A 16,785-nucleotide genomic window follows, 5' to 3' on the forward strand; every position below is an offset into this window, starting at 1 on the left:
GATGCTATGTTAACCACACCGGGATTTTAAAGAGGGTGAGTCCTACTTGATGGTCCATTTTCAAGGTGGTTTTGACTATTCTGGGTCCCTTGTGGCTGCGTATGCGTTTTAGAAGTAGCTGGCCAGTTCTTACAAAGGAGTTGGGACTCGGAGAGGAATAGCAAGGGAGCCTCGGCTCAGTTTGGGGAGCGCTCTCGGAACCACCTTATGCCTTCTGATCCATGAACGTGGGATGTTTGCACATTGATTTAGCCATTCCTTAATTTCAAAGGTTTTCTAATTTTTAGAGTGTAGATTTTGAGCTTCCCTTGCTAAACTAATTCCTAAGGACTTTATTCTTTGGGGGGTTATTATGAATGGCATTCTCTTTACTTCAATTTTGGATTGTTTATTACAAATTTATAGAAATACAGTTGAGTCTTGGGGCTCCTGGGTGGCTCAGTGGGTTAAATAAACAGTTGCCTTCGGCTCGGGTCATGATCCCAGGGTCCTGGGATCGAGCCCCACATCGGGCTCTCTGCTCAGCCTGGAGCCTGCTTCCTCCTCTCTCTCTGCCTGCTTCTCTGCCTACTTGCGATCTCTGTCTGTCAAATAAATAAATAAAACCTTTAAAAAAATACAGTTGAATCTTTACCCAAAGTACAATTCATGTACAATATCCTGTTGGTTTCAGGTGTACATCATGGTGACTCTATTTGTACATGGATCCCCATGAGTCTAGTTGCCTCTGTTACCGAAGGTACTGGAACGTTGTTGACTGTATCCCCTATGCTGTACGTTGTACTCGTGACTTACGTGGTTTCTAACTAGAAGTTTGTGCCTGTTAATCCGCTTCGTCTGTGTCCCGCCCCCACAGCCCCTCCCTCCCTCTGGTCACCCTTCTTTGAAGCTGTTGCCATTTTGTGTTTGGGGTTTTTAGATTTTTTACAATTTTGTAGGATTTTTTTTTAAAAGATTTTATTTGACAGAGACACAGCGAGAGGGGGAACAGAAGCAGGGGGAGAGGAAGAGGGAGAAGCAGGCTCCCCGCTGAGCAGGTTGCCCAATGCGGGGCTCGATTCCAGGACCCCGGGATCCTGACCTGAGCCGCAGGCAGATGCTTAGCGACTGAGCCCCCGGGCGAGAGGAACCTGCGCTCCAAGAAGCGGCTGCACCAGTTTATGTTCCCACCAACGTGCGCGAGTGTCCCAGCTTCACACGCTCGCCAACACTGTCCATGTTTCCTGTTTGCTACCAGCCGTTCTGCGGGCGGGTGGGCTCTCCCCGCTGTGACGCGTGGGTCCCTGGCGAGGAGTGGCGCTGCGCATCGTGTCACGCGTCTGTCGGGGTCGGCTTTTCTTTGGAGAAATACCTATTCGGACCCTCTGCCCGTTTTTTAATCAGGGCATCTGTTGTTGGGTCTTTACTGCATATGCTCTCCTCTATTGTTTTATATGTTTTATCGCGTATGTTCTGTATGTATTTTGGGTATTTGCCCCTCACTGGGTCGTGCGGTTCGCGGGTCCCCCCACATTCCGTAGGCTGCCGCCTTCATGTTTCATTGATGGCTCCCCCTGTGCACCGGCTTTCTGGGCTGATGCTGTCTCGTGTCGCCCTTGCCTGAGGAGACTCCGAAAAGAATGTTGCGAGACCGACAGAGAACGTGCCTGTGCTCTCCTCTGGGGGTCTTATGGCTTCGGGTCTCACACTGAAGTCTTTCGTGCATTTTGAATTTATTTTTGCGTGTGGGGTAAGGCAGAGCCGGTCTCGTTCTGCATGTTGTCCAGTGTCTGTCGGCGAGGCCGGCTCCCCCGCATCAGACACTCTGGCCTTCTCTCTCACAGGTTCGTCGACCCCCTAAGTGCGGCTTTATTTCTGGACTCTCTCCAGTTCCGCTGACCCGTGTGTCTGTTTCCCACCAGGTCCGTACTGTTTGGGTCACTTTATGTGCTCTGCAGTGTCGTGTAAAGTGTGGGCGCGTGGTACCACCACGTGTTGCTGCTTCTCAGGATCGCTTTGGCTGCGAGGGGCCGACCGTCGATCTCCATGAGCTGATCTTGAACCCGCAGCCTTGCTGAACTGATGTTCCAGTCCTGATCGTCGTTGCTGCTTTGAAGAGTTTGTCTTTGACTTCAGCATTTTCACAGACGCCTGCTTGTGGCTCCGCCTACATCCTACGTGGAGTCCGCTGGGCTTCCTGACGTTTGGGAGGTTTTGTATTCAGCTCAGAAGTGTGAGCCGCGCCTTCTGTGGAAGCCGCGCTCGCCTCCTGGCGTTCCCGCGGTGGCGGTGTCCAGGCCGTTATGCTCCGCATCTCCCGGAGACTCTGTCCACTTGTCTTTCCCCCGTTCTTCAGCTGGCGTGGTCTGTCCGGCTTCACGTTCACCCATTCTCCTGCCCATTCGAATCTTCTGTTCACCCCTTAAAGTGAATTTCATCATTTCCCTGCGTTTTGGATGTTCTCCCCTTAATGTGACCTTATCATTTGACCTCCCTTAACTTCTTTGCTCAGGCACACGTGTACCATGGCGCCTCGAGGTCTCTGTGAGGTGTGTCATCCTGCCACCCTCCTGGGCAGTTTCTGTTGCCGCCTTCTTCCCCGCACAGGGTGTATATAGTCCTACTTTCCTCTCCTAGTGCCTGGTAATTTTCTGTTGGAAATTGGGCATTTTTAATAAAATCCTGTAGTAATTCTGGGTTCAGGGCCAACGCTCTCTCTCCTCTGGGGCTTCTCACTGTTCCTTGCTCGTTTGCGGGACTGGCTAAGTTATCTTGGTGAAGTCTTCTGCTTTTCCCTTGCAGTGCGCGGCCTCTGGTGCTCTTCCTCTGGAAAGTACATGGCTGTGCCCACAGTCACCCTGGCCTTCTCTCTGGGCTGTGGCTTCACTGGCTCTGTGAGTCTCCTCCCAGGTGCCTTTGACCACAACCTCCACGGTCTTGAGAGCACCCTCGGGTTCAAACTTCCCCAGGCGCTATTGCAAGGCAAGTCAGCTCCTCTGCGAAGAGACTGGGAGCTCAGCACTCAGTGGAGGGGGGACAGCAGCCTCTTCTGGAGTGGAACCATGGCCCTGAGCTGGCCTCCACATGCCAGGCCCAAGGTCGAGTCTCCCTCCACAAGTGGGGGCTAATCAGAGGAAGGGAGCCCCACCTCACTCACACCTGCCTGGGACTCAGGCTCAGCAGCACATGCCAGGATGGGATAGGAAGTGCTAAGATCCCGGGGGCCCCGCGTTCTTGGCTCAGCAGTCAGGTGCATTCTCTGCCTTCGTGAGCGGGGAGAGGGGAGGGAGGCAGCGGCTTGGCCGCGTCAGACAGCACTGACTCTGCATTCTTTCAAACTTTGAACGGGGCACCCGAGTGGCTCAGTCGTGTCCAACGCTTGGTTTCAGCTCCGGTCGTGGGATCAAGCCCGAGTCAGGCTCCACACTCCGTGCAGAATGCGCTTGAGTCTCTCCTTCTGCCCCTCCTCCTCCCTTTCTCAAATAAATAAATAAATCTTTTTTAAAAAAACAAAATAAATTGGCCCCAATTTCCTTGAATAGCTCTTTCTTCGTCGGTTTGCCCATCAGACCATTTCCAGGAGCCCTGAGTGTTGGTGGCATGATTTCCACCAGTTTCACTGGTGGAAGTCTGGCTGCCCTCACTCCTTTTCTTGCCTCCCTGTGGGGTTAGACCCCGCAGCCCCATGTTGGAAAACGGGCGGGAACAGATGCCCTTTTCCTGCCTCCGCCCCAGAGAGCAGTCTCGCCACCGAGCACGGCGTTGGCTTCAAGCATTTGCGTAATCTCAGCCGAGCTCATTTTTACTTGCCAAGAAGTTTTTCACCATCTGAACAGCTGTTGGATTATGTCAGACGGGTCGTGTGTCACTCAATACGGTCACATAATTTTTCTTGTTTAGCTTGCGGGTATGGTGGGTTCCACCAAATGGTCTTCAAGTGTCGAGCCATCCGTGCACACCTGGAATAAATTCCATCGGTCACGGTTGTGTAGTTCTTTTTATACAGTGTCAGGCTCGCAAACGGACATTGTACTTTGCATACTTGGGGGAAGCGGCCGGGGCACGCTGGGCCTGGAGTTTTCTTCGGCTAAGCTCTTAAATGAGAAATCAAGTGTCTTTCATGGTTCCAGCACTGTTCAGACCATCTCCTTCAACTCGCCTGCTCGAGTTTGGTGATTTTAATTGGCTTCTTGCCTCCAGGGATTTCAGACATCATCTGGCGCTCCCGGAAACAGTCTCACCCAGCGTCCGGCGCCGTGTGGCCTGGTCAGGCCGGCGCTGAGCTACGCATCCAGACCCCAGCGCGCTCGGCTACTGGGCCCTTGTCTTCTGTCCTCTTCAGGTCGTCAGCCTCGTTAGGGCTGGGTCGGTCTTAAATCCCCACAGAACCATCTTGTTTCATTGATTTCCTGTTTCCACTGTCACTGATTTCCACTCCTGACTTCAATATTTCCTTCTTTTTGGTGCTTTCGGTCTTATTTTGCTCTTCTTGTCCTAGTTCCATGAGGCAGGAACGTCAATGATGTTGAGGTCTTGCCTCTCTCTGATGCGTATACATATCCCTTCGGCTGCGTTACCGCAGACCACACACTTCGGTGTTTTGTATCATTCTTCTTCGGGTCAGTTCTGTGTTAAAAACAAACACACACCCCGAGGTCCTCCCCCTACACCCCTGGATCACTCGCCGGAGTGTGGCTTTCTTCTCAGCGTTTGCAGGGTTTCCTGTCGTCTTGCCGTGGTCTGAACACAACGCCGTGATCTCGGCTGCTCTGGACGCGCCGGGGTGTGTTTTCCGCCCGAGCTGTGAGCTCCCTCGGGGGAGGTCCCCTACTTAGAACACAGGATCACTCCGCGTCACTGGCCAGGCGGCCCGTGGGGACGGTGGTGGGCGCGCTGTGGCTGTCCTGCACCGGGCTGGTTCCCTGCCCAGCGGCGCGGTGGGTCGTCCGGAGGCCGGAGGGGGGTCCGCAGCCACACCTGCGGCGGCAGCCTCCCCACAGCTGCACCGGCCTCCGCCCCACGTACTTTGTGGCTCTATCAGCTGCCATGAGCGCATCTGGGACGGTCACATCCTCCCAGGGGACTGATCCCCGCCTCTAGCGTGTCCCCGCACACTGTCCGCCGCCACCACGCCTCCACTCAGAGGTCTGCCTTCTCAGATGCAGCCCCGTGCGGCGCCCTCGTCTGGCTGCCGGCCACACCGCATGTCCGCTGCCACCGGCCCACCGACCCGTGACTCTAAGTGACTTTCCCATAAACAGCACATGCTTCCATCGGCCTTTTGTGTCCACTCTGCCCGTCTTTGCTTCCACTCTGTGCACGCACATGTTACCGTCTCACGTGATTTGTATAATTAGCCTACTCACGTTTGTGTGTGTTAAGGCCCACAGCCGGCCGTTTTGTCTTCCTGTTTGCCTCTGTTCCTTGTTCTTTCGTTTCTCTCATCCTGCTTTCCTGTGGACTCTTTGAACACTTTTTTTTAAACATTTTATTTATTTATTTGAGAGAGAGGGAGAGACCATAAGCAGTGGGGAGAGGGGGAAGCAGGCTCCCCACTGAGCAGGCTGATGCGGGGCTCGATCCCAGCACCCTGGGATCATGACCTGAGCTGAAGGCAGAGGCTTTTAACCCACCGAGCCACGCAGGTGCTCCAATAAATAAAATCTTTTTTTAAAAAAACCCTCTTGAGGGGCACCTGGGTGGCTCAGTGGGTTAAGCCTCTGCCTTCGGCTCAGGTCGTGATCTCAGGGTCCTGGGATCAAGTCCCGCGTCGGGCTCTCTCCTCAGTGGGGAGCCTAAATCCCCCTCCCTCTCTGCCTGCCTCTCTGCCAACTTGTGATCTCTGTCTGTCAAATAAATAAACAAAATCTTAAAAAGAAAAACAAAAACCCTCTTGAGTGTTAGTTGGTGTTAACGTTTGTTTCATCGTCACACACACCACCAGGCACTCAGGAGGAGAGCTCGCTCTCTGTCCTTCCCATGCTCCTTCTTTCCTCCCGGTGCCCCAAGAGGACGCCCTTATCATGTCCGACCTGGTGGAGGGACGTGCTTTACCCAGGCTTGTGGGGCGCTGGGCAGGGGCGGGAGCCCTCAGAGTCCCCTCACTCAGGGTGCATTTCTCCGTCGCTCCTGTGCGCGTGCACGGACACACGGCCAAAGCGGGGGTCTTCTTGCATGGCGCTCACTTTCAACACCTGGAACACGGTGCGCTTCCTTCCAGCCGCGGGCTCTGGCCCAGAAGAGCACTGCGCTTGCCCTCAGCGTTCCCTGTAGGGCTCGCGCTCGTCTGGCTGCTTCGATGATCTTGTCCTCAGTGCTCAGAGCTTACAGCTCAAGTGTCCGGACGTGGATTTCCTTGGATGTTGGATCTCCACGTCTCTGTCTTTGGCCATGTTGGGGAGCTTCAGGCATCAGTCGAGTACTCTTCCCGACCGCTCGCCCCTGCCCCTCTTCTGGGACTCCGGTTATGTGGACAGCGGATCTTGTGTTGTTACCCCCCAGGTTCCTGAGCCTGTGTCCAGTTTTGCCCGGCGTTTCCATTGTCATAGTAAACAGGTTGAGTCCTTTCTGTGGACCCATCCTCAGCCTCACAGGGACGTCCGCTGTCATTTCGGGCCACAGATAATCCGCCCAGCAAGTGTTTCATTTCGATGAGTCTGTATCGTGCTGTGATTTTGGTTTTCTTCTGTGTTATAATGTCTCTCTCCTTACTGACATTTTCCATTTGCTCCAATATAAACTGTTATTCCTTATGGAAGCTTTTCGAGCACGACTGATTTAAAGTCCTTGTCTGATAATCCCAGCATCTCCGCCTCCGTTTGGGCATCAGCCGGTTCCTCTTTCTTATTCTGGTTGTGCCTCTCCTGGGTCTGGGGTTTCCTTGAGTTTCCTGGTAGGATGGGGGATTTTTTTATTGTCCCCAAAACAGTCGGCCGATTTCGGTTCACATTCTGTATTTTAGCAGGTGGCCGTCCTGTTCGGGCTCACCAGGCGGGTCCTGGGTATGCTCTAGTGGCCTGAGGTTTCCGTGGCAATGGAACGTGCAGAGGTCCCTGCGGGGCCATCCCGGAACTCTGGCCGGGGGCCGGGGAATCTGGTCCTCGAGGAGTACTTCCTGGGCAGAAAGCCTGTTGTGGGCACCCCCTAACCAGTGCTCAGGTTGGGGCATCTTGGTGGGGCAGGAGGGCCAGTGGGCCTGGCAGGGAAGGAGTGGGCCTCTCCCTGGTCCTCCTACCAGACTGGCAGACACCCCTAGAGTCGCAGTGGGACTCCAGCCACATATGGGGATGAATACACGCCCCTGGTCCTCTTCCTGGTAGCAGGCTGGGGGCAGGCAGGAGGAGGTCAAGACACGCGATCCTGGACCCCCTTATGTGGGGCTGCTCTATTGTTCTTCCAGCCCTGGGGACCCCCACCATGTCACCTCACTCTTTCATGTCCGAGAGTTCTGGTTGTCTCTGATTTCCTGCATTTATCGGCAGTCGGGCAAAGAGACAAGGCTAGGCCACAAAGTACACAAAGCTAGAAGGCCCTCAGGGCATGCTGAAGGGCTTTTGGTTTCCGGAAAGTGTGTGCAGGCCAGAGAGTAGGGTTGGCAGAGCAGTGGGGTTAAGAAGGACTCTTAGCCCCCGCGGCAGCACCGGCGAAGGGCGGGATTGGGGTGGGGGGCAACTTAGAGGAGTCTGGGAGGCGCGGATGAAGGTGTGGGGAAGGAGGGGAAGAGGAGGGTCCCGGTAGGGGATAGATGAACGGGTCTCCAGCGTTTCCAGAGCCTGAGAGGGGTGCAGGATGCCGGCTCAGGCTGGGCAAGGCGGGGCTGCGGCCTAGGGCAGGCAAGGGGGTCAGCTCCACGGTGCGTCCCGGGCGCCGCACGCAGAGACAGGGTTGGGGAGACGCCCCGCCCCACCCCCATGACAATGACCGCTCTGATTCCCTGTCCCCGCCCAGCTCTGGGTGGCGACAATGGTCATCTGTCTCCTGGAGCCGGAGCCTGGCACTGGGCGGGTGCGAGCGCGGGAGGGCCCGGGAGGAAGCGAGGGCACGGCTCGGGGAGGCTCGAGAGGGCTTGAGGCTCTGGGGTGCGGCCGGGGGCGGCCGCGGAAGCGGTGGGGGGCGTGGCTTTCCTGTTCCTCCGCCTGGTGTCCGGGAGCCGAGCTGCGGGACGCACCCCCCCTGGCCTTCCCGCACGGTTCGGTCTCCGGTTTCCATGGAGCCGGGAGGCGGTTGCCACGGAGACCAGCGTGCGACAGCCAGCCAATCGGCGTGGAGCTGCGGCTCCGGCTCACCTCCTGGATGGAGGCAAGGGGGGCGCAGGAGGCCGGGCACCGGGACTGCGCCGCCACCTCCCCCGGGGCGCTGAGGCCCCTGCGCCCTGAGCGCCGGCGACCCTCCCCACCCCCTTCTCTTCCAGGCCCGGCTTAGGGTTGATGTTCCCTGGGGTCCGTCCAGCTTCCGACCGGCCCCGAATCCCCTGGCGTCCAGAGGGGAATGCTGCAGGAGAGGCGGGGCCGGGCAGCGCGGAAGGAGGGCGAAGCCCAGGTCCGGGGAAGGAGGAAGGCCGCCCCCCGCCCCAGCCGCTCCGCAGTGCTTGGGGCGCACGCGCACGCTCACTCGGGGCGCCGGGCAGGCGGGGCGGCGCTGACGTCATCCGATGACCCACCCACCCCCTACCCCCTGGCCGAGGGGCGGTGGCCGCGCAGGCTCCGCCGGACCGACGCACGGACAGACCGGGCACCGAGGGAAGGGCGCACGGTCAGGCCATGCCCGGGGAGGCTGCCCGCGCCGAGCTGCTGCTGCCGGAGGCGGGCAGGCCCGGGCCCCGCACAGGTGAGGCCTCGGGCTGTGCCTCCTGCGTCTGTCTCCGCCGCCCTGTCCCTGCCTGTCCCCTGTCTAATCCCTCTCCTGCCTGTCCCCTCTGTCCTTCTCCCTTCTCCAATCACCCCTCCCCCACCACCCCGTCCCCTCTCCGGTCCTTCTGGCGCCCTGCCCTTTCGAGCACATGAATGCTGACCGCCGCCCCCTCTCCCGCCCCGCACGTCTCAGCTCAGGACTGCGGGGAAGGGCGGAAACGGGATGTCCTCCAGGAGCCGGGAGCTACGCGAGGGCCTGTGAGCATCCCAGGGCTCCGTGGCTGTCGGCCGGCATCCCGCCCTCTGGGCCGCCGCTGTTGCCCCATTGTCTGTGAGCAGCGGCGGGCCCTGCACAGAGGTTGGGGGTTCTCCACTGAACCCCATCATCAGGAGCACCCGCCCCTTAGAGGCCTGAAGCTGCCTCAGGGCTGGTGGCCTGGGCAGCTGGAGCAGGACTGGAGCTGGAGCCGGGGGAAGCCCAGGCGACAGGCTGTGAGGGTGGGAGGTCTGATCCCCTGGGGGAGCAGGTCTGGGGGCAGTGCCCTGGGGCGCAGGCAAACATCACTGGAGAGGCGAGGTCAGCAAGTGTGGGTGGAGGCTGAGGGTGTCTACCTGGGTCTGGAAGGACCAAGAAGGGTGGCCCAGCAGGTCAGCCATGAGTGACCCTTAGAGGGCCAAGGGCACCTTGCTGTGGATCAGTCACCTGGGAGTGTCACCAGAGCTGGGTCCAGGGGCCTGGGCTCCCTCTGGGGTCCAGTAAAGCAGGTGGAGGACTAGAACTCCTCGGACCCAGGGTCTCAGGCTGCTTGATGACCTTGAATGCTTCTAAAAACCTTTGACTTTTGACTTCCCTTTCTCATCCCCCATGGTCTGGCTCTGCCCTCTCCCTGCCCCCTCCCTGCCCCAGGACGGGAGGGCAAAGGGACCACCCGCTCTGAGCCCGGTCTCTTCCCGTCCCCGCCCACCACACCCACCTCCAGGCATTTGGTGTCTGTCACACGGCAGTGGACCCAAAAGACCCCATTCTCAGGATCCCCTGGCCACCTCAGAATTGCGGTAGTGCGGCCGTGGCGCCCGAGGGACCGTCCCCCATTGCTGCAGGCCAATGGGCAGTGGAGGGCGCTACCCCTTCGTAAAAGCTTCCCCCCAGTCCGGGCAGATTGTTGACTTTGGCAGACAGCTGAGGCACGAACATACTTGTGGGGCGACCAAGGGTAGGGAGTGGCGCTGCCCTGGGGCCGGCTTGCGTGTTCCTGGCAGGGGGAGCCCTTCCAGCCCCACGGGGCGGCTGCCGCCACGGAATGGCCCGGCTGGCCCTATCGTCCTGGAGCCCGTCCCCCACAGCTGCCCTCTCCCACGGGACCCCCCCCCCACCCCCACGCTCCAGCTCGGCCTCCGTGGGACACGCAGCCTGAGGACGCACACACAGTGGCCCCGCTTCTCTCCTCTGTGAGCAGGAGTGAGAGCAGAGCCAGGTGGCACCCCCAGAGGCCGGCCTCAGGTATGGGCAGCAAGGAGAGAGACAAGGCCAAGAGGCGAGACCCCCATGCACAGGAGGTGGGAAACCTAGATCATCACAGGGCCGGCGGGATGCAGGTGTCCTGCCCCTGGGGGTTTCTGAAGCAGGAGGTCAGGTGAGGTCACCCGCCAGGTCCCAGCCAGCCAGTGTCCACAGATGGGCGCTGGTCCTGGCCTCAGGATCCATGCCCCCCACCCCTGGCCCCAGGCTGTTCCCCCGGCGTCACACCTCTCGGAAATTCTCCCCCAGACACTCCTGGAGGATGCCTCCCCTTCTCACACCCCTCTCTTTCCACAGAGTCATCCTGTGATGTGGCCGTGGCCACCACCCCAAGAGGGGACCGGCTGGAGCACTGTGCCCTGACCCCTGGACCCAGCGCCCTGGCCCTGGAGTTTCTGCCCAGCAAGCCAGGCGCCCGGCCCCCACCTGAGGGAGCCAGCTGGGATGCAGGGCCGGGAGGCACCCCCTCAGCCTGGGCAGTCCCCACAGAAGGCAGCCCCAGCCTGGGTTCCCCCGAGGCCCAGCCTGCCGGCGGCCCTCCCCCAACCACCCTGGAGCCCCGGATCGTGATGGGCGAGGAGACCCGCCGGGTGCCCCTGCCGTCCAGGGCAGCCCTTCCAGAGCTCAGGGACTGGGAGGGTGGGCACCCCAGCCTGGACCCACCCCCCGAGTTGTGTTCTCAGGGTGACCCTTCTGTGCCTTGCCCTGCCCCAGACCCTGACTCCTACTTCACGCCGCCCTCCACTCCCACCGAGACCACCTCTGCCCTGCTCCTTGGGCCCGGGCCCCGCAGGGAGGCTGAGCCAGGGGACTCGCCGCCTGCCTCGCCATCGGGCTCCTACATCACAGCAGATGGGGACAGCTGGGCCTCGTCCCCGTCCTGCTCCCTGAGCCTGCTGGCCCCGACCGAAGGGCTGGACGTCCCCTCAGGCTGGGGCTTCTCCCCGCCGGGCTCTGTGGCTGATGAGCAGGAGCTGCCTCCCGCGGGGCCCCCGGGCCCCCCGTCCCCGGAATCCAGCATCTCGGCCGACAGCAGCTCTTCCTGGGGCCAAGAGGGCCACTTCTTCGAGCTGGACTTCCTGGCCAATGACCCCATGGTCCCCGCCGCCCTCCTGCCCTTCCGAGGCAGCCTCATCGTGCAGGTGGAGGCTGTGGAGGTGGCGCCGAGAGTCCCCGAGGAGGAGGAGGAGGTCCCTGTCCCTGGAGGGGACCCAGCCGGGGAGGGCGAGGACGACAGCACGTTCGCCTCCTCCCTGCAGTCCCTGTCTGACCTCTCCATCACCGAGGGCATGGACGAGGCCTTCGCCTTCCGGGACGACACCTCGGCGGCCTCATCCGACCCCGACTCGGCCTCCTATGCAGGGGCAGACGACGAGAGGCTGTACAGTGAGGAGCCCCACGCGCAGCCCGCCGCCCTGCTCCAGGACACCCCCGGCGAGCCCGCTCCCACCGTCTCCGCCGCGGGGGCCGGCCGAGCCTCCGAGAGCGGGGAGCCGAGCGCGCGGGTTCCCGAGATGGGCCAGGCCTCCGCTCCTCCCGCAGTGCCTCCCGCCCCGCAGGAAGCCCCGGGCCTCACTGGGGAGAACCCCTGGGCCTGGAGGGAGGACGTGGGCTCCATCTCGGGTCTGGCGTCTGCTGCCGTGGGCACGGCTCAGCCCCGATGGGAGGATGACAGCGCAGCCTTAGGCCCAGAGTTTTGGACCTCCTCGGAAGAGGGAACCCTCACTCCAGGCCCAGACTCTCTGCAGAACCTGGAAGAAGCAGGCCAAGGCCCTGACTCTGAGGCCACACCTCTGTCCCTGCAGGACGCCGGCCTCCCCTCAGGCCAGGCGCCCGCCGCCACAGTCAGCCCTGTGCCCCAGCCAGGGGACACGGACAGGACCTCACACCAGGGCCCTGATTGTGAGGCCACACCTGTGTCCCTGCAGGACGCAGCCCTCCCCTCAGGCCAAGGGACCCCTGCCAAGGCCAGGCCTGAGACCCTGCAGGTAGATGTAGGCTGCGTGCCAGGGATCGACCCTGTGGTCACTGCAGCCCAGCAGGAAGGACGAGTGACCTCGGAACTGGGGCCAGCACCCGAGGAGAGGGACACAAGCTGCACGGGAGGCCTGGAGCCTCCAGCCTGGGACCAGGCCCAGCTGGATGGACTGGAGCCAGCTGCAGACGCCGGGGTGCCCTGGACCTCATGGGACACCTCCAAGCCTGCCACGGAGGCCCTAGACTCCCCCAAGCCTGCCACAGAGGCCACAGACCCCCTTGAGGCCCTGCAACACCCCAGGCCTGCCACAGATGCCGTGGAATGCCCTGGCTCTGACACGGAGGCCACAGATTGCCCCAAGCCAGTCAGGGAGACCACAGAATGCACAGAGCCTGCCACGAAGGCCACGGAATGTCCACCATCTGTCACAGAGGATACAGAATGCCTGGAGTCTGGCACAGAGGCCCCGGAACATTCCAAGCCTTCCATGGAAGCCCCAGAATGCCCAGAACATGCTATGGAGGTCCCAAAATGCACCAAGCCTGCCAATGAGGCCCTGGAATTCCTTGAGCCCACCTCAGAGGCTCCAGAATACCCTGAGTCTGCCACAGAGGCCCTAGAACATTCTGAGCCTGCCCTGGAGACCCCGGAACGTTTTGAGCCTGCCATGGAGGTCCTGGAATGCCCAGAGCCTGCCATGGAGGCCCCAGACCATTCTGAACCTGTCACAGAAGCCCCGGAATGCCCAGACCCTGCCACGGAGGCCCTGGAACATTCTGAGCCTGCCACGGAGGCCCCAGAAGACCCAGAGCCTGCCACGGAGGCCCCGGAACATTCTGAGCCTGCCACGGAGGCCCCGGAATGCCCAGAGCCTGCCATGGGGGCCCCGGAATGCCCAGAGCCTGCCATGGAGACCCTGGAACATTCTGAGCCTGCCACGGAGGCCCCAGAAGACCCAGAGCCTGCCACGGAGACCCCAGAACATTCTGAGCCTGCCACGGAGACCCCGGAATGCCCAGAGGCTGCCACGGAGGCCCCAGAACATTCTGAGCCTGCCACAGAGGCCCCAGAACATTCTGAGCCTGCCACGGAGACCCCGGAATGCCCAGAGCCTGCCATGGAGACCCCAGAACATTCTGAGCCTGCCATGGAGGCCCCAGAACTTTCTGTGTCTGCCACAGAGGCCCCAGAAGCTGCCACGGAGGCCCAAGAACACTCACAGCCTGCCACAGAGGCCCTCAAATGCCCCAAGCCTGCCACAGAAGCTCCAGAACTTTCTGAGCCTGCCACGGAGGCCCTAGAACATTCAGAGCCTGCCACAGGCCCCCCTGGGTCTGCTATGGAGGCCACAGACCCACCCAAGCCTGCCTCCATTAGAGAAGAAGTAGCTGAAGGTCTGTTGGCACCTAAGCAGGAAACCTGTGCCAGTGCCTGTGTTTTTGCTGGTGATGGGGCCAAGCCCCATTTTCCCCCAAAGGAGGACCCAGGGAGTGAGAATCGGGGGGCTGAAGGCCTCAGGTCAACACCCCACAGTGCTAGGAAGGCTCCTGGGGATAGTGGCCCAGAGGTACATCTTGCTGCTCACCCCAAGGTCGGTCACACATGGCCCCAGACCCCAGCAGAGGAGGGAAGAGCCAACCCTGAGCCCAGGTCTTCTGTTGCGGTGGCCTCAGAAACTGGGCTGGCTTCCTGCTCTGAGTCTCCCCCAAGGTCTGTGGCCAGGCCTGGCAGGGGCTGCCCCAAAGAGCCCGCTCCCACCACTCCAGCACCCTCTTGGCAGCTGGAGCTCATGCTGGGCCCAGGCAGTGGAGTGAGGGCTCAAGTAGCCCCTGGAAGTCCCAGCTTGTCCCCACCACAAGCCCCCGAAAGCCCTAACAGGGGTCTGCCCAGCATGATCCAAGACAGGCCCCTCAGCCCAGAGCCTGCTGTTCCTGGGGTCCCCACAGAGGCAGCCCCATGCCCCATGGCACCCCTTACCCCCTGCCCTTGCCAGGGACCCAGGGAAGACTCAACGGAGGGCAAGGAGCCCCCGGGCTCTCCCGGCCTCCAGCCACCACGTGCAGGAGCCCAGCAAGCAGTGGCTGCCTTCTCAGGAACCACAAAACCTCCTGGGGCTGGGCATCGAGTCAGCCTCCCACCCCACTCCCCCCTCCTCAGCCCCAAAACAGCCCCCACGGGGGACACCCATGCCAAAGACCAGGCTCGGCGGATCTCGCCCCCCTGCCAAGTGCCTCCTGGCCCTCGAGGGCTCCCAGCCGCCGAGCAACAGGATGACCAGGACAGCCTGGAGGAAGGTGAGGGGGGCCGAGGGGCCGGAGCACTGTCCCGAGCCAGGGGCCAGAGGGGGCAGGTGGGCAGGCCGTAGGGATGAGTTACGAGGCAGAAGCCGTCCTCACACGCACACGCCCCCACCCCATGCCCAGACTCGCCCCCGAGGGCTCCGGGATCCGGCCAGCACTCAGACAGCCACGGGGAGTCGTCGGCGGAGCTGGAGGAGCAGGACCTCTCGGGAGCGCAGACGGCACAGTGCCCGACCCAGGTGCTGGCCCGGGATGGGGGAGGCTGCAGCCCTGGGAGGGCCCCACCCCACCCTTCCTTGGGTGCTCAAACCCTGTCCTCCCCAGGCCCCAGCAGGCGGCAGCAGCGAGGAAACAGTGGCCAAAGCCAAGCAGAGTCGCAGTGAGAAGAAGGCCCGAAAGGTGGGTAGGGTCCTGCCAGGGCCACTCCCCCGGGAACGGGCGTGCTGTGTAAGGGGACCCCTCACACCCAGTGGCTGACAGATGCCACCGGTGGGGCCATCAGGTCGTGAAACTGCTGGGGCCAGAGCACCATTGAGACCATGCCCACAGCTGGGGTCCGGTATCCCACCCTACACCTGGGGGTCGGGTGTCCCCACAGGCTCTACCCAGAGCCCACAGAGGGTCCCCTAGAGTTGGTGGCAGAGTCCTTGTTCTCCCATCAGTGTGCTCTCTCCCGGGCCTACCCGCTCCTCCCCACCCCAGCCTGGGACCCCCAGGCCGATGCCCAGGTCTGAGCCCCCCGTCCCCCAGGCGATGTCCAAGCTGGGCCTGCGGCAAGTCCAGGGGGTCACCAGGATCACCATCCAGAAGTCCAAGAACATCCTGTTTGTCATCGCCAAGCCTGATGTCTTCAAGAGCCCGGCCTCGGACACCTACGTGGTCTTCGGCGAGGCCAAGGTCTGGCCGGCTGCAGGGGTGGGGTGGGGACCTGGGGCATGGGCTGGGCTGACCGCTGTGCCCCTGCAGATCGAGGACCTGTCCCAGCAAGTGCACAGAGCTGCTGCTGAGAAGTTCAAAGTGCCCACAGAGCCGTCCGCCCTGGTCCCCGAGTCTGCGCCTGGGCCTCTGGTGAGGCCTGGGTGTGAGGAGGAGGAGGAGGAGGAGGAGGAGGAGGAGGTAGGAAGCAGGGACACGGGGAGGGCTGGGGAGGCATCTCACGGCTTTTTCTGGGGTGGGGGCAGCCCCAGAACCTGCCGGCTTCCCCCCTCCAGGTGGATGAGGCAGGACTGGAGCTCCGTGACATTGAGCTAGTGATGGCGCAGGCCAACGTGTCGAGGGCCAGGGCCGTGCGGGCCCTAAGGGACAACCAGAGCGACATCGTCAACGCCATCATGGTGAGTGGCAGGCCCCCCTCGGCCCCCTGCTGCTGGCCCTGCCGGGCTCCTCCCCAGCCTGCTCTCTCTGTCTCCTCTCTCTGCAGGAGCTCACCATGTAGCCAGGAGCGCCCCGACCGCACAGCTCCGTCCCTGCCCCCGGCTCCGCTGCTCAATAAACAGGTGTCTCCGCACGGCCTCTGCTCTGGCTCCTCCGCGCTGGGCGCGTGCTCCGGCCAAATGGGATTTGTGGAGGGGCAGAGGGGCGGAGACGCTTCCTGCCTCCGAGCAGACTGTCCCAAAGGGTGGTGGTCTGGCCCCCCTTGGGGGGTGTGGCCTTCCGGTGGCCCCAGAGACTGAGAGTCCTCTCCCCACCATGTCCCCCGAGGGCGGGATCCGTCCAGTGACTCCAGAAGGTGGGGGGGTCCATCCCCCCCGGCCCCCACCGTGTCCACGGTGCCCACCCTGCCCCGAGACGGTGAGCAGGCACTCAACTGTGGCCCAAGCGTGGGCCTGGGGGCTGGGTTTGGAAAGGAACTCCCCAGACTCTCGGGCTCTGCAGCTTTAGCCAGGGAAAGCCATTTCCTGAGTGTGGGGAGGGGCAGCGACCAGTTCTTGGCCCTCCTGGCACCCAGCTCTGCAGTGGCCGTCCATGCTCTCCATGCTCCCTCTTCTCCAAAGTCCAGGGACCCACAGAGGTGGGCTCTTGGAGAGAAGGGAGCGGCTCCTGCCGTCTACACAGGACACTCAGAACTGGTTCCACAATCCATCCACCCTGGACTGCCTGCTACGGCTACTCACACCCAGGGTGGGCTGGCCCTGCCTGGATGACTTCAGCTCTTCCAGA

The 16,785-nt window shown here is 61.6% G+C and overlaps 1 protein-coding gene across 1 annotated transcript; it reads left to right on the plus strand.

Moving 5' to 3' along the window:
• The first annotated feature begins 8,738 nt into the window (after positions 1 to 8,738).
• On the plus strand, positions 8,739 to 16,060 carry LOC111157014 (NAC alpha domain containing). Its single transcript, XM_022518216.1, has 8 exons — positions 8,739 to 8,805; positions 10,645 to 14,619; positions 14,749 to 14,864; positions 14,950 to 15,024; positions 15,376 to 15,522; positions 15,592 to 15,741; positions 15,837 to 15,959; positions 16,046 to 16,060. The coding sequence occupies exons 1-8, from the start codon at positions 8,739 to 8,741 to the stop codon at positions 16,058 to 16,060; spliced, it is 4,668 nt and encodes a 1,555-aa protein (XP_022373924.1).
• The last annotated feature ends 725 nt before the right edge of the window (positions 16,061 to 16,785 follow it).

This window comes from Enhydra lutris, unplaced genomic scaffold, assembly GCF_002288905.1.
Source record: "Enhydra lutris kenyoni isolate GAN:26980312 unplaced genomic scaffold, ASM228890v2 scaffoldscaffold51, whole genome shotgun sequence".
Lineage (NCBI taxonomy): Eukaryota > Metazoa > Chordata > Mammalia > Carnivora > Mustelidae > Enhydra > Enhydra lutris.